This window comes from Vigna angularis, chromosome 3 (assembly GCF_016808095.1).
Source record: "Vigna angularis cultivar LongXiaoDou No.4 chromosome 3, ASM1680809v1, whole genome shotgun sequence".
NCBI classification, from domain to species: domain Eukaryota; kingdom Viridiplantae; phylum Streptophyta; class Magnoliopsida; order Fabales; family Fabaceae; genus Vigna; species Vigna angularis.
The window spans coordinates 15,825,947-15,847,500 of record NC_068972.1 but is presented as its reverse complement, the minus strand read 5'-3'; the positions used below and the strand labels follow the sequence as shown (position 1 = coordinate 15,847,500).

At 31.5% G+C, this 21,554-nt stretch overlaps 2 protein-coding genes across 4 annotated transcripts; one reads left to right on the top strand and one right to left on the bottom strand.

Annotated features, from left to right (window-relative positions):
* Positions 1-2,209: 2,209 nt before the first annotated feature.
* Positions 2,210-17,844, top strand: LOC108325921 (lon protease homolog 1, mitochondrial). Of its 3 annotated transcripts, none has more exons than XM_052874907.1 (21): positions 2,210-2,697; positions 3,955-4,020; positions 4,204-4,395; positions 4,507-4,572; positions 4,738-4,779; positions 4,879-5,001; positions 6,622-6,720; positions 6,939-7,004; positions 7,086-7,172; positions 7,891-7,930; positions 8,363-8,534; positions 8,858-8,982; positions 9,864-9,994; positions 10,090-10,194; positions 10,418-10,531; positions 10,694-10,861; positions 11,005-11,106; positions 11,301-11,534; positions 12,470-12,970; positions 13,319-13,503; positions 14,035-14,239. In XM_052874907.1, the coding sequence occupies exons 1-21, from the start codon at positions 2,422-2,424 to the stop codon at positions 14,222-14,224; spliced, it is 3,084 nt and encodes a 1,027-aa protein (XP_052730867.1). In that variant the 5' UTR covers positions 2,210-2,421; the 3' UTR covers positions 14,225-14,239. The 3 variants fall into 3 exon arrangements, with proteins under 3 accessions (XP_052730867.1, XP_052730868.1, XP_017414552.2); XM_052874908.1 differs by lacking the exon at positions 14,035-14,239 and adding an exon at positions 17,804-17,844 and having other exon boundaries at positions 2,213-2,697; XM_017559063.2 differs by lacking the exon at positions 14,035-14,239 and adding an exon at positions 14,867-15,057 and having other exon boundaries at positions 2,213-2,697.
* LOC108324692 (uncharacterized) lies at positions 15,752-18,587 on the bottom strand. The gene is made up of 5 exons (XM_017557630.2): positions 18,370-18,587; positions 17,959-18,117; positions 17,320-17,493; positions 16,198-16,304; positions 15,752-15,964 (listed from the first exon to the last, which is right to left on the bottom strand). Exons 1-5 carry the CDS (start codon positions 18,547-18,549, stop codon positions 15,754-15,756), a joined length of 831 nt encoding a protein of 276 aa, XP_017413119.1. The 5' UTR covers positions 18,550-18,587; the 3' UTR covers positions 15,752-15,753.
* Between the last annotated feature and the right edge of the window lie 2,967 nt (positions 18,588-21,554).

Here is a 21,554-nt window from a genome sequence, read left to right as displayed (position 1 = left end):
ATCCTATTTGCTACTTTCTCAAAATGAATGAGTATGTTTCTCTTTCTTACCTTAATTTAGTCAATGTCATGCATAGGTTACTCAATGCTAACACCTGAAATGGAAAGCTAATGATAATTGATTGCATATAATTATATCTAGACTATAAAATCTGTTTCATAAATTTGTTTTTAACAGTACAAAATTGAACATAAACCTTTTGTTTACTAATTTTGAAAAAATGGGAAGTATTTGAATGACTTTGAAATAGATATGGTAATATAGATTATTCAATATATCCCTTAATCGGATATTGAATTATATATATATATATATATATATATATATATATATATATATATATATATATATATATTTATTTATTTATTTATTTATTTATTTTAGTAGAGTGTACCGAATTTTACTAGACAAAAATATCATCATATATTATGAATTCTAAGTTTTAAGGTCAAGACTATTTAAATAATTTTCATTCTCAGAACTAAAAAAACAAGAAATTCTCAAACTTTTACTCACATCTGAGGTCAAGAGTATTTAAATAATTTTCATTCTCAAAACTAAAAAAAAACAAGAAATTCTCAAACTCTTACTCACCTCTCTCATCTTTTATTCTTCTCAATCCTTTCTCTTTCATCTCTCTTACTCCAAACTTCTGCTCTAACCGAAAAAAATCAGAAACACCCACCTAACCTTAATCCACCTTCCTCACTTATCCAATTTGTTTCTCTTCATGTTTATCATCTCTCACCCACAACATCGCAATTTGTTGCTATTGGTCTGTTTTAAATTTTAGAATTAGTAGTTTATCTTGAGGGAGATTTGATATTATTATTTTTTTATTATATTCACACAATATTTGAATTATAATTTGTCATTTCTAATTTACGGTTGAATAACTTATTATATAGTATAACTGTTCGATCAACTACGGAACGAGTAGTCTACACATCTCTTGATCTAATACCAAACGATCCATGGATCGATTGGTCAGACTACAAATAAGATTAGTTATAAGAATAATGTTAATCCTAAGTCAGGTCATTATTGTATGGATCATAATTGAGTCAGCACTAATCATCCTAAAATTTATAAATACATGTTTAATATGCAAGTAATTTCAAACACACATTAATTTTAGATAACACCTAGTTCAATTGAATGACGCAAAAAGATGACTGAAGAGAAAATCTTAATCTAAGTTTGGAACTTAAAAATTTTCTATGAAAAAAATCTAACATCGATCCATAAACCGACGCACTTACTTATTTTTTCTCAATTTTTTTACACTTAACATAAAATAAAATAAAAGAAAAATTATATTAACTATGATAATTACTTCAAAATCGTCCTTGTTTGTTATGTTAGTTCTGTCTATTAATCAAATGTTTTGCCAAAACTATCCTAGAATAACTTTATTTCCGAACTAATATTTCTTTCTATTGTTTATTTTTTCGGACAACTTTCCTTTGAACCAAATATTGTCTATTTTTCTTGATTATGTTCGGTGAACACATTTCTTAATGTCGCTTTTCTTGATCATAGTTCGAAATTCCCAATTATTCACTTTAATTTATGTATTATCTTTTACGTTGACAGTGTCTCGATTTTCCTATAATTTTGTTTTCTACGTTCTTTTCTCCTTACATCAGATAATTTCTTTCTATGTCTTTACCTCAAGATATTAATTCCTTCCTAATCTTATTTTGATACCCTCAACATTAACTTTATTATTTTAAATTATTATTTTTTGAAATCCAAACTCAAATGATTTTAAATACTTAAAAGAAAAGCTCTGCAAAGAATTAGTTTCACTGTACTAATTTCATGCAGGAAAATTCACAAAACCAAACATTTCAAGCACCGAGAATTCGGACTCTCTGTATGAACATTGCGGATGAGTCCATTCCAGTAAATATATCTGCATCAGGTTTATTAAATTTTTTTCTTAATTTTAGGTTTATCGGGAAAAAAAATTTGAGTAACATATAAGCAATTCAATTTAAATAATACCAATAAGAGATTAATTATAAATATTACAAAAATTACTTTTTAACTAACAATTTGAAGATGACGAATTTATTTTACTAATGTTTAAGTATTTTTTGAACGAAATTCACTTTTAATTGTGATACACATCTAACACAACACACCTTTGTCAACCGAGGATCAAACCGTACTTCTACTGCAAGAAAAGGTTATTTTCGTAAATATGTCCGACGAGGGTTTATGAAGGGCTTTAACAAATCTGGACGAAAGAACACAACTCAGCCCTCTTCGCTTTCAGCACCATCAATGGCGGTTTCGTGTTGCGCAGTGTAAAATCTCATTTTGTCACTTAAATCTTATCCAACCTAGCTAGGGCATGAACCAACCTTCAATTTTCAAAGCCCCATTCCTTCATTCATCGCATTGACGAAGCCAATGTTGAAGCTCATTGCATCCTCGCGCATCCACCGGCTGCACCCCACGGTGCTCCGTCCCGCACACGATTCTGCTTCGCCGTTGCTCAGAGTGCTCAGTTCTCTCGGCGGGTTAAGCCGTAGAAACACTGACGTTGGAGGCAGGTATTTTTTCTGTTCCGATTCCGGCGACGGCTCTGATCAAGTAGTTGACGCTGGAGTCAAAGCGGCCGAGGAGTCTCAGTCAAAGGCCTCCGCCATCGTTCCCACATATCCCAGACCCGAGGATTATCTCACCGTTAGTGTCTGATTGTCGTTACTGCTATTATTAGTTGCTCAATTGTTTCAATTTCTTCTAAAATCTGTTGCGAAAGTTAACGATTCTCATGCTTGTAAAATGTGATGTTAGGGTTATATCTTGATTCATGTTCTCAATTGTTTCAATTTCTTCTAAAATCTGTTGCGAAAGTTAATTCTCATGCTTGTAAAATGTGATGTTAGGGATATATCTTGATTCATGTTCAATAGCTAAAGCAAGTGAAAATTAATTTAAAAGGCTAAATTTAATAATTCCGGTGTAAGTGAAAATTTAACAGGCTTGTCTCGTGACCTGAGATCATTTAGCTTTTTCTAAAAGCGGATTTCAACATTTGCACTAGCTATTTTTATCTAATGCTTTTCTTCACTCGTGAAAAAAAAAATCGTATTTCATTTTTTCTTTCTCTGTTAGTGTGTACAAAGAAATTTATCCAACTAGGGCCTTAATTTACTCTTAGGATATTTTTGGCTAAACTTTTTTGTGAATATAGGGGGCGAAGAAGAAAAGCAATAAAATAAAATAAACTTCTTTACTAGTTATACTTTGTTTATGTATAAACTAATTTGTAGAAACCTAGTGATATAAATTTCTTTATTTTTTAGTTATCCATAAACTAGTTTTAGCTTATAAAGAAGTTTGTATATTTTTTTTCTTATTTTCAACTTCTAGAAGTGCTTGTAGAAAACTATAATCTAAATAGGCCTTTAGCACGTTTTGTAATTTGTGAAGTTTATCTAAAGCTGCTAGTTAACCATTGTCACAAGTCTGAACTGAATGATTGTTTCAAGTGCCTTTGCAGTAGGGATTTAATTTATTGAGCCAAATGGAGTCTTTTCCCTTCAGCTAATATGTTAAGATCATTGGGGTTTTTTGTTCCTCATTTCTTTGATTCGAGCTTGATGAAATTTTTTTCTGTTCTTGGATAGTGTGATTTTTTTATTAATGTTAGGGGAGGATTTAAATTCAATGTTTGTGTGTTGACTGCTTGAAAGTCCTACTGTTTTTGTTATGCTACTTCATGTCTAGTTCTAGGCTATTCCAGTCATTTTTGGGGTGCATTACAGCGATGCCACACCCTATCATGGAAATAAGGACTGTATCAGCATTTTCCTGTGTTATTTATTTTTTATATGTTTCTTAAAACAAAACATTGGGGGCTTGTGAATGAAGTTTTGTCAGTTTTCTTGATAACTCAAGATTCTGGATGTTCATGTTTATTCTTTATATTTGGAACAGGTTTTGGCATTGCCATTGATCCACAGACCGCTTTTCCCTGGATTTTACATGCCAATCTTTGTTAAGGTATGGTGAGTTTACGGAATGATGAGTAAATTATGTTTCTTTTCTCATTACATGCTTATGGGTGAATCATAAGCAAATTGTTATCAATGATCAGTGCTTGTATGGTGATGATTTGATTGAATGTAACTTGAAAATGGAATGAGTGGTTATCCAGTTTTAATGCGTATTTTACAATGCTTCTAGGATCCCAAATTATTGGCTGCTTTACAAGAAAGTCGAGAACGGCAGGCCCCTTATGCCGGTGCTTTCCTCCTTAAGGATGAGCCAGAGGCTGATCCTAGTGTAGTGTCTGGCTCCGACACAGATAAAAATGTATATGATTTAAAAGGAAAGGAGTTATTTAACCGTCTTCATGAAGTTGGGACTCTTGCTCAGGTATGTGATTTAGTCAGTAGCTGGCTTAGTTTTTTTATGCCTTCAGTAGATTGTTTGTATAACCTTTTTAAGTACCTAACATTTTTTTACTATTCCCCTTTTCAATTACAGATTTCAAGTATCCATGGGGATCAGGTGATCCTGATTGGTCACAGGCGTCTACGCATAACAGAGATGGTTAGTTGAACATGTTAAAATTAAAGATTAGTGTTTAATTTTATTATTGTGCCGGTATAACATACATGAGTTTTATTATTCACTGTGATTCTGATTTCTGGTACTAATTTGTGTATGTAATATGTGGCTAAAGTATTTTGAACTGAAACCTGTTCTGTTCCACAGGTTAGTGAGGATCCTCTAACTGTAAAAGTTGATCATCTCAAGGTATGTCTTTGTCTACTGTTTTCCTCATTTTTTTCTGTTAAGCTGATACATTTCTATCAAATTGTCTATTCTCTGATCAGGTTTTACCTGGCGCTGCAGGATAAAACTTATAATAAAGATGATGATATTATTAAGGCCACATCTTTTGAGGTTATATCAACCCTAAGAGATGTTCTTAAAACAAGTTCCCTTTGGAGAGATCATGTTCAGACTTACACTAAGGTTTGGACCCTTCTCTTTAAGTGTTTATTTGAACATGGAATTGGAGGACATGATTAGAGTTGTGCTATGCCTATAGGTTTGGTTGCATTAGTTTTCTAGAAATTTTGGAAGTTGACACAGACATTGTGTCTGTGTGGAAACTCTCCAATGGATTGGCTCTACATTGCTTGCAAACTACCTAATATCTTCCTAGGTTTAGTTGTTTCATTCTTCTATTGTCCAAAAGCCTTGTCAAATATGAAAAAAATAGTTAATGTCAATCTCTGTGATAATCTTACCACCAATGAAATGGTAGAGTGAGAAAGAAGAAATATAAAAGGATTATCAAGAACAGTTAATATTAGGTAAAGAGGGGGTATATTATTATTATTTAAATTTCTAACAGCCATGCTTTAGATTTCTTGATAATGAACCGTCACACATCTTGATAAGTGATAACAATGAATCTTAGTTTGATGAAAATTTTCTTTACTTAAACTAAGTTTCTTGCAATTCTCTTATAGAATGATTCCTTTTGGGGTTTATAGATTCTTGGAATTTCTTCTTTCTATTCAATTCTCAGCATATCACCACAGAAACTGATATTATTTTCATATTATGTGATATATTACAATAATTACAATAATGATATACAAAACAAAATGAACTAACCTTTACTTGTACTAATACTAGATCTTAATCCTAACTAAGTAAACAAGTTGTGAAATTTAACGAAACATGGAAACCAAGGAAATAGGAAACTACTAAGATATACTAAATTTATCTAAGATACAATAAAGATGCTATTGAATATTATATATGTCAATGCAAGAACACATTTTACTCTGAACATCAAATTCAATCATTCTGCATGCCTATATTTAATGAATTAAAATTTTTCTTTAAAGCAGTGGTGCTTTGCAAGCCTGTGTTTGTTTTACCATTGAAACAGATGACGAGTCCAATGGAACTTGATTCATGGATTCTATTGAATGTGCTTTGCAATGTATTAACTAAGAATTAACACATTAAGTATCATAGGGTAATCCAAAGGTGATTTGAAAGTGGGTAGAATATACTGCATTCTGGTGATATGAGCATGTTAGTCATACTTGTATTGTGGTTGAGGTTTTATAATAAATGTTAGCCCTTAGCCCTGTTTCCAAGGAAACTGCTAGGGTTGTCTTGGTTAATAATTTTTGTTGAATTTAGCGTGCCCAATTAAAGACATTGTCAATGAAAGTCTATTATCTGTATAACGTTTGAGCTGCTTGTTTTTATATTGGTTGGCTGGACTTGGAGTAAAACACTGAATTCTTTAATTTAGTGATAATTTCATTTTTCTCAGTTATTGTATTTTTCTGTTATTTGCTCATTAAGAAGATCCCTGATGTTTGTCTTTTCATTACTGTATGACAATTATTTATTTAAATACTGACAAGCTATTAATTATGTTGTTAATTTTCAATAAACTTATGGATTGTGTCATTATTCTTCCCATATACACATAAATGCATTTCTCAAAACAATTGCTAACGAAGTACTTATATGGTGGTTGTTAAATGTAAACTATCGGATTGCAGTTCGATACTTTACTTTTATATTGTCATTATTATATTGACTTTTGCTTAAATTGTGCAGCATATAGGTGATTTTACTTATCCAAGGCTTGCAGATTTTGGTGCTGCAATATCTGGGGCAAATAAATTACAATGCCAACAAGTTCTTGAAGAGCTAGATGTGAGCACTTTACCTTTTGCACTGTCGCTGAGAAACTCTGATTTGATGTAGTGAGACTATATTTTCCATTTTTGTGCTGTAATACGTTTTAATTTCTTGGGTAAAATCTCTTTGGAAATTCAATGATCTCAATTAGTATTGAATTAACATATAAAGATGAACAAATGGAAGAATGTAAATTTATAATTTTGAGATGAATTTATTGTGTTCCTGAACAGGTGTATAAACGATTAAAACTTACACTGGAGTTGGTAAAGAAAGAGATGGAAATCAGCAAGATTCAGGTAATCATGTCTTTAGCCTCCTTGTATGTCTTGAACTGATCTTTTCATAATATATTAAGGCTTGTTTTTTATTCTGATCAGGAATCAATTGCAAAAGCAATTGAAGAAAAGATAAGTGGTGAGCAGCGTCGTTACTTGTTAAATGAGCAGCTTAAGGCCATAAAGAAGGTACACGTCAATTATTCAATCATTTATGTTAATCTCCCCGTCTGGCACTCTTTGAATTATTTCTTTCTATACAAGACTTCCACAAATTAGCTAACCTGTATCTTCTGCATGATCTCTTTCTGCTGCTGACTACTTCTAAATTCTGCTTCCATGTGTATCATTGTAGCTCATGACTTTATTCATAAAAACCAGGCACTAGATGATTGGGTGTTGCCACTAATCTCTGAATTTTGCAGTTTGTCTTGTAGCCAATTTGTTTCTACTTTCTAACAGCAAGCAAAGCAATGATGTCACTATATGCTGATAAAAATGATTGACCTTATTTTAATGTCATTAACTTCATTCTTTGGAAGCTTGAATGATATCTCATCACTGGACATATTTTCTTATGGATATGTCTTCTCATTAGACTTTATAGTTTATCCTGTCATGTTTAGTGTTCAACCTTGGCATCTGATCCTACTTGTTGCATTTTACTTCATCCTATCATGAGTGAAATTATATGTATAGGAGGTGCTCATTTAGTCTTGTGATTATAAGCTCTTTTTATCATACTTCAGTAAGTTTCACAATCAATCATTTGAATAATCTCTTAAGAGGTTTCTGAAATGTTCATATAAGTTGTTTATAATGCTCCAAGGCAACGATATGTTTTGCTGAATGCTTTACTTTTCATATTGGTCTTATATTTATTTTCTTTTAATATTCCGGTTTACAGGAGTTGGGACTGGAGACTGATGACAAAACAGCCCTTACTGGTTGGTTCTGATCTATGTCTAGTTTTAGTACAAGATAACATGCATCTTTTGTATAACCTTTGTCATGGATATGCTGTGTGCATACAAGTAGGCTGGATCGTTTAGCTTGAAGGACTTGCACTATTTGGTTGAAGTCTGATTACTAAATTACTAAAGAGGGTTCACTTAACATTATTTTCTTTCTAAAATCTTGCTTGTCCTCTTTATGTTTCCATCCTGTATCCTTCAATTTTGTTGTGCAGCACTATAGTGGGTCTAGGAATATTCTTTATAATAATGTACTTTTCTTTTGTATTTTGGTTGATGTTTCTTGTTCTCATATTGAATTTGAGCTGCATAGCTTAAGCTTGTTCATTCATGGAATATGTTTATTGGGGTATGCTTTAGTGTTATTTGTTTTTACCATAACATTTATTTGGATTTTTATTCCAGGTAAATTCAGGGAAAGGATTGAGCCGAAGAGAGAAAAATGCCCACCTCATATTTTACAAGTTATAGATGAAGAACTTGCAAAACTACAGTTGTTGGAGGCTAGTTCTAGTGAATTCAGTGTTACCCGTAACTACTTGGACTGGTTGACTGCACTGCCTTGGGGTGAATATAGGTATCCATGTGTGGAATTTCATTCTTATTGTTTTTGCTTGAGTAATTTAAATTTATTTGAGATTTCTTTGTTTACCTCATATAGACACCACCCATTACCATTTATGTGGGACAGATATGTTTGTCAGCTAAAATTTAGGACAGCTGCCAAAGAAGGGTTTGAAAAGGCCCTTAGGGGACAAAGAAATGCATAACCAATCAAGGGCATTGTTCAGAGGCTTTTGGATGAGCTGGCGTTTTTATTTTCTTAAACCTGTCATTCTTATGCTAACTCCAAACTATTTCAAATTTCATGAACTTCAATCAGTTAATTTCTCATTTCAGCGATGAGAACTTTGATGTTACTCGGGCGCAAAAGATTCTTGATGATGACCATTATGGATTAACTGATGTGAAGGAAAGGATACTGGAATTCATAGCTGTTGGGAAATTAAGAGGAACTTCACAAGGTAATCATGTTGAATGCAATGATGTATCCTGAATTTCTGATTTTTTTTTCATTGTGTATGCCAAATACTATGTTTATATTGATCTCGCTTTTAACTTCCTACAAAATACTTTGTTAAATTAAAAAAATGGTCATTACACCATTTTCTGGTTTAGGTCTCCTGCACAAAGTACTCTACATTTTGGTCCTTACTTAAGAAAATCTGTGGATTGGTGGTATCTGCCATTTGCTGAAGTTATAATGAAAAAATGTCAGGTGTAAATAGCAAAATATAGAGTTTTATTTGATTTTAATGTTGAGACTAAAATGAATTGTACATTTTTTTTTTTCACACGGGAACTAAACATCAGCTACACAGATGAAATCTAACATTGTTATACTGACACAAACAACATGGAACATTTTGTAAACTTTTATTCATGTAGAGACCAAAATGTAGGGATTTTTTTCGTGTGGGCACTAAGATAGGAAGAGAGTAAAGTTCAGGGACAAAATTTATACTTAACCTGAATACTATATTCCATAATTTTTCAGAATTCGAATGGGTGAGATGCTTTAATTAGGTAATATTAAATTGCTGTAAATGATATATCTTGATAATAATTATATAGTTGAAGTATTTTATAGCTGGGCAGCCATGCTATGCAGTATGATATTATTTGTTTTAACATAGATTTTCTAAGAAATTTTAGTAATTTTGGCTTTTATATTGGTAAAAAGATGTCCTTTTTATGTATTGGGTATTGATTATTGTTAAAATGGTTTTAAGAGATTGACTGAAGTATGCTAATAATCCATTTGTTTAAAGTTGAGACTTTGGCCTTGAAATTTTTGCTAGCTCAAAAAGTGGGACGTGGTTCCTGAACTTTTTGATATATGCAGGGAAAATTATCTGTCTTTCTGGTCCACCTGGAGTGGGCAAAACAAGTATTGGTCGATCAATTGCACGTGCCTTGAACCGTAAGTTCTTCCGATTTTCTGTGGGAGGATTAGCTGACGTGGCTGAAATCAAGGTAGCTAAAGTCCCTGTTTACAATTGAATTATATAAACGAGTTCATTAGCAACATATGATGTGATCTTCTGAATCCTCAATATTGTATTTTACAGGGTCATCGTCGAACCTATATCGGTGCAATGCCAGGGAAGATGGTACAATGCCTTAAGAACGTGGGCACAGCTAACCCCCTTGTTTTGATTGATGAGATTGACAAAGTAAATACATCTCTAAATGGTTAAATATTTTTGGCTGAGTAATATTATTAATTTATTTTCTGATTTCCTGTTATATTCTCTGTTGGTATGGGCTCTACTGGCTCTAATAAATATAATGCACGCATTTCAGTTTCACTAAATTTACTATGGTTTGTAATCTTGTAAATCTTTTAATAAGAATGCTGATTTAAGTATTAATATTTGTTTTTTGTTCAATTGTTAGTTGGGCAGGGGACATGCTGGTGATCCAGCAAGTGCTTTGTTAGAGCTTTTGGATCCAGAGCAGAATGCTAATTTTCTGGACCACTATCTTGATGTTCCCATTGATCTATCAAAGGTATTTTATTTGACAATCTAAATCCTTAATAGTGAGGTTGTGGTATAGTCAGCATTTGTGCGTGGATTATTCATTTTTTGTTCATTGCTTGTTGGTTGTTCTTAGAATGGGCTTGAGTTTACTGATACTTATGAAGTTATGCGTTGGAAAATCTCACTGCAGGTTCTTTTTGTTTGCACTGCAAATGTTGTGGAAATGATACCTAATCCTCTGTTGGATAGAATGGAGGTTGTTGCTATTGCTGGGTATATTACTGATGAGAAAATGCACATTGCTAGAGATTATCTGGAGAAAACCACTCGAGAAGCTTGTGGAATAAAGTCTGAACAGGTAGTTATCTTTTTTGTTCCTTCTCCTGCATAAAATGGGATATTGAAGGTCTTAACATAGTGAGTGTTATTACAAGCATAATGATGCCAATGTTTATTGCCTTTCATGCTGAAAATGTTGACTTAAAAACTCCCTTGCTTCAGGTGGAAGTGACTGATGCAGCACTTCTTTCCCTAATTGAAAATTACTGCCGAGAAGCTGGGGTCAGAAACCTTCAAAAGCACATAGAGAAAATTTACCGAAAGGTCTCTTTAATTTTATCTTTTTAGTAGTAAAACCTTACTCACTGAGACTATATGCTTTGCATGGTTGAAATGACGACTACCACTCATGATTTGTTTTGAATTTTTACTGAACGAGTTCATCACTAATCCTGAATTTGAATTTATACCAAATTCTTCCGTTATCTGTTACCAGAAATGTTCTGCTTGTGTGACAGATAGCATTACAACTTGTGAGGCAAGGAGAAACTATTGATGCTACCATTCGTAGTGCTCAGAGTATGGAACCAATGAAAGACAAAGTAGACTCCGATGAATTGGGGGTAGATACAGTTCAAAAGGAGAACTCTGAGTCGGTAGAGGGTAGTGATACTGAAAAAGTGGGTGAAACTTGTGATGAAGTTGACATGGTGCAAACAGGTCTATCATCTGAGCAATCACAAAGTCTTGAGGTAGTTTAACTCTCTGAAAGTGCAGTCAATTTGTTGCTTCTATAAAAAGTGGTATTTTGTTTGATTTATAAGAACTATGTGCATTCATTTTTGTCTTTTACCATTGTACAACCTTGTGGTTTGGTACAGAAGTTTTTTTACTGGTTGTGCACAAACTTTGTACTTTACTTTTTTTCCTTGGAAACCAGATAAATTTTGTTGTTGTTCAATATAGTCACAGATTGACTTTTCATACACACACACACAGATATAAGTGTATGTATGTACATATGTGCATACATATAAACACAAGCGCCCACACACAATGAGAAGGGATTAAGTTACTTTAAGAGAATTATTGATCATCCTCACCTTTTATTTTCTTTTATTCAATGATTGTAACACTTGACTTAATTTTAACCATTAGATTAACCCTATGTTTGTTGTAAGCAAAATGAAAGAAAGCGTGAGGAAAAAAAGAGAGATGAAATAAATTGCGAATTTTTTAAGGAGAAAATGACATGAAAATATAGGATAGTTGTCATTTAAAAAATAATAAATAAATTAAAATTAAATAATTGTAGAATTAAAAAGTTACTAATGCATTTATTATGGAAATAGACGAGAGAGGTAATTTTGAGAATTATAAGTTTTCTATACACTTTCCACTATTTTCTCCTTGTATCTAAGAGGAAAATAAAGCATGTAAGACCCAATGGAAATTTGACATTTCATTGCTACCAAATAAGGGAAATGCTTTCTTTCTACTCATTTTCCAGCACCAGACACTTTTCACTCTACACTTTTCCTTCAAACGAACAGAATCTAAAAGAAAGTGAAGGAAGAAGATGAAGAGTGACTCTCTTAGAAGTTACTCTAGGAGTAACATGATAACTCTCTCTATTATGTATATATGGATCTCTAATTATTTTTATATGTATATCTTAATTTTGCAGGTTGCAAAAGAAAGTGAGGAAGACAAGGAAATTGAAAAGGTATTGGTTGATCAATCAAATTTAACTGACTTTGTAGGCAAGCCAGTCTTCCATGCTGATCGCATCTATGATCAGACACCTATTGGTGTTGTGATGGGTCTTGCCTGGACTTCAATGGGGGGCTCTACACTGTATATAGAAACTACCTTTGTTGAGGAAGGGGAGGGAAAAGGAGCACTGCAACTCACTGGTCAATTGGGAGACGTGATGAAAGAAAGTGCTCAGATAGCTCATACAGTTGCCAGAGCAATACTACTGGAAAAAGAACCAGAAAATCGTTTCTTTGCAAATTCAAAACTACACCTCCATGTCCCTGTAGGGGCCACACCAAAGGACGGACCAAGTGCTGGTTGCACAATGACCACTTCACTGTTGTCCCTTGCCATGAAGAAGCCTGTGAAGAAGGATCTAGCAATGACCGGGGAAGTGACACTTACAGGGAAAATTCTTCCCATTGGCGGGGTATGTTGAGAAATACCTTCTATTACAATATTATTATTCATAACTTGTAGATGCAGAAACTTCTGGGAATCTTTAGATGCTATTGGTTTTCAAATTGTCATTTTTTATTTTGAAGGTTGTTATATTTATTTCAACAACTAAAGTAGTGTATCCTAGACGAGTTGCCCCTTGCTTTCAGTATCTATTCGCCTACTAAATTACATTAAGCTCAAAAAAAGATTCCTCTAGTAATGGTTGCCCAGCCAATAGATTATTCATCAGTAGCTACCCCCTCAATGTTTTCTGCTGTGAATTCTTTTCTGTACATTGTGTCTAACACTCACTCCTGTAATGCTGTGAAAATTGCAGGTTAAAGAGAAAACAATAGCCGCAAGAAGGAGTGAAGTTAAGACTATTATATTCCCTTCGGCTAACAGGAGAGATTTTGACGAGCTAGCTCCTAATGTGAAAGAAGGTCTTGATGTTCATTTTGTTGATGACTACATGCAGATCTTTAATTTGGCTTTTGGTGATGAGCAATCTCAGGATATAAAGTAAGTCACTAATGCCCTGTAGTATCTTGAGATGAAACATAGTTCTTTGTTGAGCTGGGAACCAGCTGAATTTTGTACTATATTAATTTAGTACCAATTGTTTTTGGTGTTTCTATTCATCTATTGGGCATTCCAATGTAATAACATGTATATTTATATTTGAGGGGATGGCTGTTTTTTTGAGGCATGGCCAGGGAGTGTTCACGTTCAAGGGAGAATATTCCAATATTGACAATAACACAACTTATCCAGTTAAAATTCATTTTTGAACACACTTAAAGGATAGGTTGAAGAGTAGTCTGCTTAATAACTGAATGTACGTGTCTTTCTGTTTTTTTTCTCTCTCTCTATCTCTCTCTATATATGTATGTATGTTTGTATATATGTATGTATGCATGCATGTATGTATGCAAGCATGTTTGTGTGTGTTTGTGTGCCTGTATTGTTAGTGTGAATTAATAATAAGACTAGATTTAGAGACTCAGGTTATCAATCCAAATACACACTTATATAAACATACTGCATGGCTAGGGATGTGCAGAAGAAGGGTGTCAGTAATACATTCCCTGTTCTTTTAGGACAATGTAATATACGGGTGAGGACTGATTCGTATGCCTCATGCTTATCATTTTATTTTCCCTCTGCAATTATTAAAATAACTCAAATCGGTTGCAGAGTAAATTTAAGGGTTGAGGGCCTTAACGTCTCTTTGAAGAACTAAGCCGAGGATACCCTCAAGACTCGGTACAAGACTTAACGTATCTTTTAATAGTTTTTAAAATTTCAAGCTAAGTTTAGAAAACTTCATACCTATAAGGGCTGTAGCTTACCAAACTAACAAGAAGGGTTATTTTTAAAAGGTAATAGCATTTAATAATAGAATAGGAAATAACTAGACAATACTCTAGAGGTTTTATTTGATCTCATTTTTTTCTTCAATGAAACAAGTTTAATGTATATATGCGTGTGTCGTGTATAAGTTTTACATACAACAAATTATCTCAAGATTTTCTTTTTAAATCTTGCTTTTAACCTTGAACTACTTCGTTCATGTTATATATTTTGTTACTTAACTTCAACTTGCTTTAATTTATTTCAACGATCATATAGGTAACACCATTTGAGATTCGGAACCTTTGCAGATTTGTTTATTTATAGCAAGTATACAATTTTTTACGGTTTGACCTTAAACCTCTCCTTTTTCATCTGACATAGTGTGCAGTGTCTTGGTTATTTTCTTTTCTATATTGTAATAAGATGTAGGTAAGTTACCCAAAATACCAGGCAACAATCCTGACTTTGATCTTGCAAATGGCTTACTTATGGAAAGAAATTGAATCTCACACTGTCATTTTTTTATTAGGCCACGTGTTTGATGGATTTACTGACATGGAGATGTCCATTTTGCCTTAGAAATGGAGAGGATTTGACACCATATAAGTAACTCATCAATTCATCGTTACAACTGTTTAGGAGTACAACGTTTGGCAAACCGAATACAATTATAAAGTGTGATATTGAATAAAACTATTTTGACTTTGTCCTTTGACTTCATGTTAACAGGTTGTCTTTTTCTTCCTGAATTACTATTACCTGCATTTTATTCTAACAGTCAAAAAATTAAAATACTCTTCAGCTGCACCATGCCTTTTCCGACATAGCCGTTTTGACTTCTCCTATGTGGCATTTCTGTTTTCCATCATATTCTGAGAGGAAGAAAAAGATGATAGAAAGAAAGTAACACGTTGGGTTACTTATTCTTCAAAGTTCATTTTATAAAATATTTCTTATGATTTGAAAATTTTGTTTCAAGAATCTTATTTCAAAATGTTTGTTATACTATTTCAAAATGTTTGTTTTGAAAATTTAGTTCTGAAAAATTTATTCCTATTTAGAAAGTTCGATCTAGAATGTATCTTATATGTTTCAGAAATATTATTTTGGAAATTCCATTACAAAAATCGTTTTAAAAATCCTGTACTAAAAAATTATGTTTAGAAACTCTCAAAAATTGTTCTGAAAGCTGTTCAAAATAGATAATTTGAAAGTCACCATTGTGAATGGTATAATGATAATTTTAAGAATCACGGGGTGTAAGAAAAAAAAGCTGACAAGTTAGTTAACAAGTATGAAATGAAATGCACCCATTTTTTCCTACGCATACATCACGTAACTGGCAAGAAAATTTAGAAAGATAAAAAACTTTTCCATTGAAAAATATGAAGCATGGAGAATTACAAAAGCACATGTTCAGAGGCTAAGGGAGTAGGGGTAGACAATGTGATGCAGATCATGACCAATAGAAAATTGAGTGGTTCCTTCATCTAAATGCAAATTAAAATAAGCAGAATGTGAACTTGGAAAACTTCTTCGGCTCAATTCCAGCAATCGGTTATCGCTTTGCAATAGCTTCATATAGTGTTGGTCAAGAACTCCAGGAGGAAATTCAAGATAGTGTCTCCTGAAAATCATTTTTTTCTCAGCAACATAAACTAGTTCGAACTATAATTCATGTTAAAAATAAAATGTAACCAAATAAAAAGTAATTTCAGTTTTACATAAAATCTGAAAACATGCTCTCAAAATTATTTTTTAACTTTAAAAAAATGGACCAAATATGTGAGCAGAAGATATAATTTTGAATTGAATATAGAAATTAAAAGAAAAAAAAATGCAGAAAGAGTAAAAATATACCGGTATTGTGAAGCTTGAGCATTGGTGAAGTCATTGGATATGGTCCACATAGTATGTTTTTTGGGCTTTGGATCAATCTCTCTAAAGAATGATGGTACTTTGTCTAACTGTAGGACATAACATTCCTCATTAAGCTAATCTAATCACTTAAACGGTTAGGTCAAAAAATCTATTTGAAATTTCAAACTATTAACAGTGCATTTAATTCATTTTTACATCTATTAATTTTAATATTATTTACAATAATTAGGAGAAGTAAGGTTGGATAATGAATATAAATCATTTTTTAGATTTTTTAACAATAATAAGTATGATATTTTAAAAACATAAAAAATAACCCACCTGTTTATTAAATTACTGTATATTATCTTTGGTTTAACTTAATATTCTTTTACTGTCTATTTCAAACAAATTTTAAGGACTTGTTTCGTTCTCTTAAAGAATTAACAACAAAAAATGAGTACTTTTGAAATTCAATAAGTTGATATATTTCTTAGGTTGTAATTTTTAAATTTTATATTAACAATTAATTATATATATATTTTTTGTAAATATAAAAATTCTACACTTAATTATACTTTTAATTATTGTACTAATTCAAATAAAATAATGGAAGAAGGAATGAAATTGTTGACTGATCCGTAATGATGATTGGATTTACTTGGACTAATTATCCATTGAGCTTGCTTTGTGATTATTTTAATGTGCATACTTTCTGTGATAGATATTATCAATTTAAATATTAATTTATGAATAAGAAATGAAGAACTCAAGTGGCAACGTGACATTGCAATTGCCTTTTTTATTTATCTTGGCCCACTTTCCACTTCTTTACTTTCCTACCCTATTATTTTATTATCCATTTTATAATAAATAAGATGAACATATTATCAATGAATAATTATATATATATATAACCCTGTTTTTTAAAACTAATATTTATTACTAACTATTATACTAGTATGAATTTAAAATCGTAGAAAACTTACTTTCTTTTTCTTCAAAGAACAGACACATTTATGGTAACATATTTTTAAATGAAATTGTATATGTAAAACTTCAATGTATAGTTTTTTTGTTTGGACATTTTCTTCTTCTAAAGTAATAACAAAGGAAAAATACCTCAATTTCAAGAACTCCAGGTAAGTGTTCGTCGATAACAGCTCGAATGGCTGATATATTCTGATACTGTATTTCAATTTTGTACTTCAAACCATCGTGTAATATCTCCCACATCAATTTTTGTCTTGCGTAATAACACTTAGCTACCAATTCATAAGGATATTTAGCCTCAATCTGCATCATTAAATTCAACTCAATAATCATACTCAACTTTTATATCAGTATTATTTTTTTCATGCCATGTTAGACAAAAATAAAGAAACTGATCATTCTATTTAGTCTTCAAGACTATATATATATATATATATATATATATATATATATATATATATATATATATATATATATATATATATGTGTGTATCAAAATCTGTTCAAGTTAAGAAAATTATAGTTTTTATTTATACATGTAATTCTGCACTTCAAAATTTGCAGGTGCTGTCAAATTACTCATCCCAAGTGAATTTTGAACATTTGTTTGCAGAATACAACTGAAGGGTCGAACTTAGCGATAGAAGCAAAAGGAAAAGCTAAACTCAGAGAAGATAAAGGTCAAAAGTATTTACAGATAACAATTTTCTATCTGCATTAATTTAACATTCTACATTTGACCTACAAGATTATATAATAATTACGTACCTTAAAGTATCCGATTCTGAGCATGTTCATTGGAAACTGCACAGCCTTCAGTTTCTCAACTTTGTTGGCTGCTGCAACTTGACTTGGTTGCATCATTTCAGGAGTCAAAGTGAATTTCAACCCAATGGGTGGTGGAAGCTGCGAAAATTCTCTCAGGGCCTGTACAAAAAACAAGAAAAAAACGCAGAATTGTAATAAGGTTTAACGGTAAAGTTGAAAGAGAGGATGAGTTTAGAAGGAAAATCCTTTGATAAAATGTTAACAATTAACATTTATCGATAAAATATATCATTAAGATAATTCTCTGGAAAATTAAAAGGAAAAAAGGAAAATGCAATGCATGGGGCTGCAGGTAGAAAAATTGAATATACTACTGATATCATAGTTTGCATGCATGACAAAAAATCATACCCTTTTAGACTCAGTTTGTGGATCATCATGATATTCGGTGTGGTGGTCATCCTGAAGGTATGAGAAATACAGAAACTGATTCTCCGAAGAGTGATATTTATATGAAGTCATAGCAATGTGTTGGTGGTGGGTGAATCCTTCTTGATAAAAACTGTCACTGGAAGCAGTGCTGTGTGCCATAGAAGATACTGCAAGCTCAATCTGCAGAGGAGTCTGAGTTTTGTGTGGAAGCCTTGTTCAGGATTGAAGTTATGTTACTCCTTATATATTATCTCGTATAGGGTCTGTTCATGATTTTTAATTAGTGTTTATCTTTAAAGTCTGAACAAAGTGGACTAAGACCTTTTTTGGTGAAAAAAAAGTAATTAGTGGATTAATTTAACTTAAGTAGAAGCTTCCTAAAATGGGTTCATTTCAGATCAGTTCAAGTTTTCCCAAACCTTCTCAAGTTAGGCTAAAAATTGTGCTTTGATTAATAACCCTATTTTTGTTCTTTATTTAAAAAAAGGTTTTCCAAATTTTATGCTTGGTTATGTATTTTAAATCAAAGTTAAAGTTAATTAAGATTGGTAAGAAATCACGTAACTTCTGTATGAGTTTTACTTGGTATTTCCATTGATATTTTTTTAGAAATATTTAATAGTTAAAGTTGAATATGTTTAAGGTTTACATTGATTAAATTAAAATAATTATATGTATGAGTAATTATAAGTAAATACTAAAAAAAAAATAATGTAACATCCTTACCACTCATATAATAAGATGTTATAAAATTAATAAAACAAAACATGTATCAACTTATAGATATAGTAGTAAATAATTATCTAGAAGAAAATAACTAAAATGATAAATATATAAGAGTTAAATGTAATCACTGGACAACTAAGAACACACTTTCCAACATCATCGTCTTTTATTATATATGCTTGAACACTTATTTTTTTATGTGCTCAATCAATAAAACGATAATTGCAAAAAACAAACAACACACCAAAAACAACAAAGAACATGGTAAGCTAGTGTTTAAAAGAAAACTTCAAAAACAATTTAACACATCACATATTAATTCAACATTTATAACATTCTATAACTCAAACATATAATCAGTTGATTCTAGACTCAATTATCGGAATACATGCTCTCACACATATATTCAATATAGGTGTGACCCGTAGTAGTATTTATACTCTACAGAGTCATAAACGCAAGGGTTAATGCCTTACTACTCACAAGGTTAATTTTTCACACCTAAGACCAAAAGTCCAGGATAAAGACTTCCCTGTCATTCTTTCCCCCACCCCATTCATCTCTATATGAGTTGAATGGTTGATAGTATCTCAGGATACCTATACTTTCAAAATCCCCATATATCAAAGCATACCATCACCACCGATTCCTCCTTGGATTGATTTCAACCATCCTAAATTACACATCACAAACTAGTTAACATATTATCATACATGAATAAACGTCATACATACTCATAATCATACAATAATTGTTTTTAACATTCACATAATCACACTCATTAAACACATCATAAGAGGTATATGAAAACTTAGTTAAAATTCTATTATTTTCGCTCAGTCACCATATATGCTCGCTTAGCACAAGCACTCTCGCTCAGCCTGCTCGTATAGGTAGTAGTGCCTAATAGCACACTTATTCAACGACCAAATTTGCTCGCTCAGCTAAAAAACCATTGGAACTTATAGACTTAAATTCTCCCAAAAGTTGCCCAACGAGTATATTCTCGCCCAACAAACGTTAAGTTAGTGAACTCTCTGACTTTGACTTCGGCCAATGAATATATGCTCGCTCAACGAATTTGCATAATTCAGCAGAGCATAATTTTATAGATTTCTATCATTTAAACCCTGTAAAACTAGTCTAACATCAACCATAGATGTTCAAACCAACAAATTATCATATCATATGCATTTCAACCATATTCACTTTAAATACAAGCTCAATCATAACAGAGTTTCAATCACATTATATCTAATGCAATTCAGGCTTTCTAATTTAACTCAACAAGTCATATCTCATAAGATAACTTAATTTCACAATCCAACTATCATACAAACATCAATCAAAACTTACCTATCAGCTAAAAATCAAAATAACTAGCTTCTCATACCTAACAAATGACCAAACAACTCTAGAATCCTATAAACAACAAAAGCATGATCAGGATATACACTATTAGAACTTTTGATAAGTAAATAATCAAACTAAAAACTCAAAAGACACATGCAAGTTGAGCAAGACCCGTATGCAACCAATACAAGAAAAGACAAATAAAAAGGGTTGAAACTTAACTTATTCAATCGGAGAAACTGATTGGTCTAAATTGAAGACCTTGTCCCTATGATCAATTTTAAGTTCTCGATTCTTCAATCAGAAGAAAAAATGATAATAACTCATCTTCAAAAGTTAGAGGACTCTTAAAAAATGGTTTATAGAGATAGATATGTCTTAAAACTCAATTTATAACGAAATTATTTATATTAAAACTATTTAATATTAAAATAATCAAATATCACTATTTTTAAACCACTATTACTTCTAAAATACAAATTTCTACATCTTTACATATCCCACTATTAATATGAAAATACATTTGTAAACTTCTTCTAATGACAAATTTTATAAAAATATTTTTATTTACTATTTATAAATTTTCCTATGTGAGGGAAAATAATATTAAAAAACATAGGTCTCTTTACAAGTAAATTTAAGAAAGAACAAAAATCTATGAATAAAAAATGTTAAAAAATCATATAATGTGAGTAAATTTTTGGTTATGAATAAGTTAAACCACTCCAACTTTGAACAATATTTTTTTAAAAAAGCTCAAATTCAAGCTTTCAATTAAGCTTATACTTAAATAAAAAATTTATTATGCCTTTAATTCTCTAATTTTAGTGATTCTAGTCTATCCTATATTTCGATTCTGTTAATTGAGCTCATTAGGTATTATAGATATATTATTTATTTCATTGAATTGCAATGTCACATAGGTATCACTATTATTTTCTTTCAGTCTCCAACATTCCACAGTACATATGATATATATTATAAGAAAATCATTAAATAATAAAAAATAAAAAAAATTAGTCATTATATTTACTGAATTAGACATAATTTTATAAACTATTTTTTTATTTAAAATATTATATATT

Coding starts and splice junctions, on each gene's coding strand:
- LOC108325921 (XM_052874907.1), top strand. CDS start 2,422: ATGTTGAAGCTCATTGCATCCTCGCGCATCCACCGGCTGCACCCCACG. Junction 8,535..8,857: donor CTGCCTTGGGGTGAATATAG/GTATCCATGTGT, acceptor TTCTCATTTCAG/CGATGAGAACTTTGATGTTA. Junction 12,971..13,318: donor AAATTCTTCCCATTGGCGGG/GTATGTTGAGAA, acceptor TGAAAATTGCAG/GTTAAAGAGAAAACAATAGC.
- LOC108324692 (XM_017557630.2), bottom strand. CDS start 18,549: ATGGCACACAGCACTGCTTCCAGTGACAGTTTTTATCAAGAAGGATTC. Junction 18,118..18,369: donor CACAAACTGAGTCTAAAAGG/GTATGATTTTTT, acceptor TTTTTTGTACAG/GCCCTGAGAGAATTTTCGCA. Junction 15,965..16,197: donor GCTCAAGCTTCACAATACCG/GTATATTTTTAC, acceptor AATGATTTTCAG/GAGACACTATCTTGAATTTC.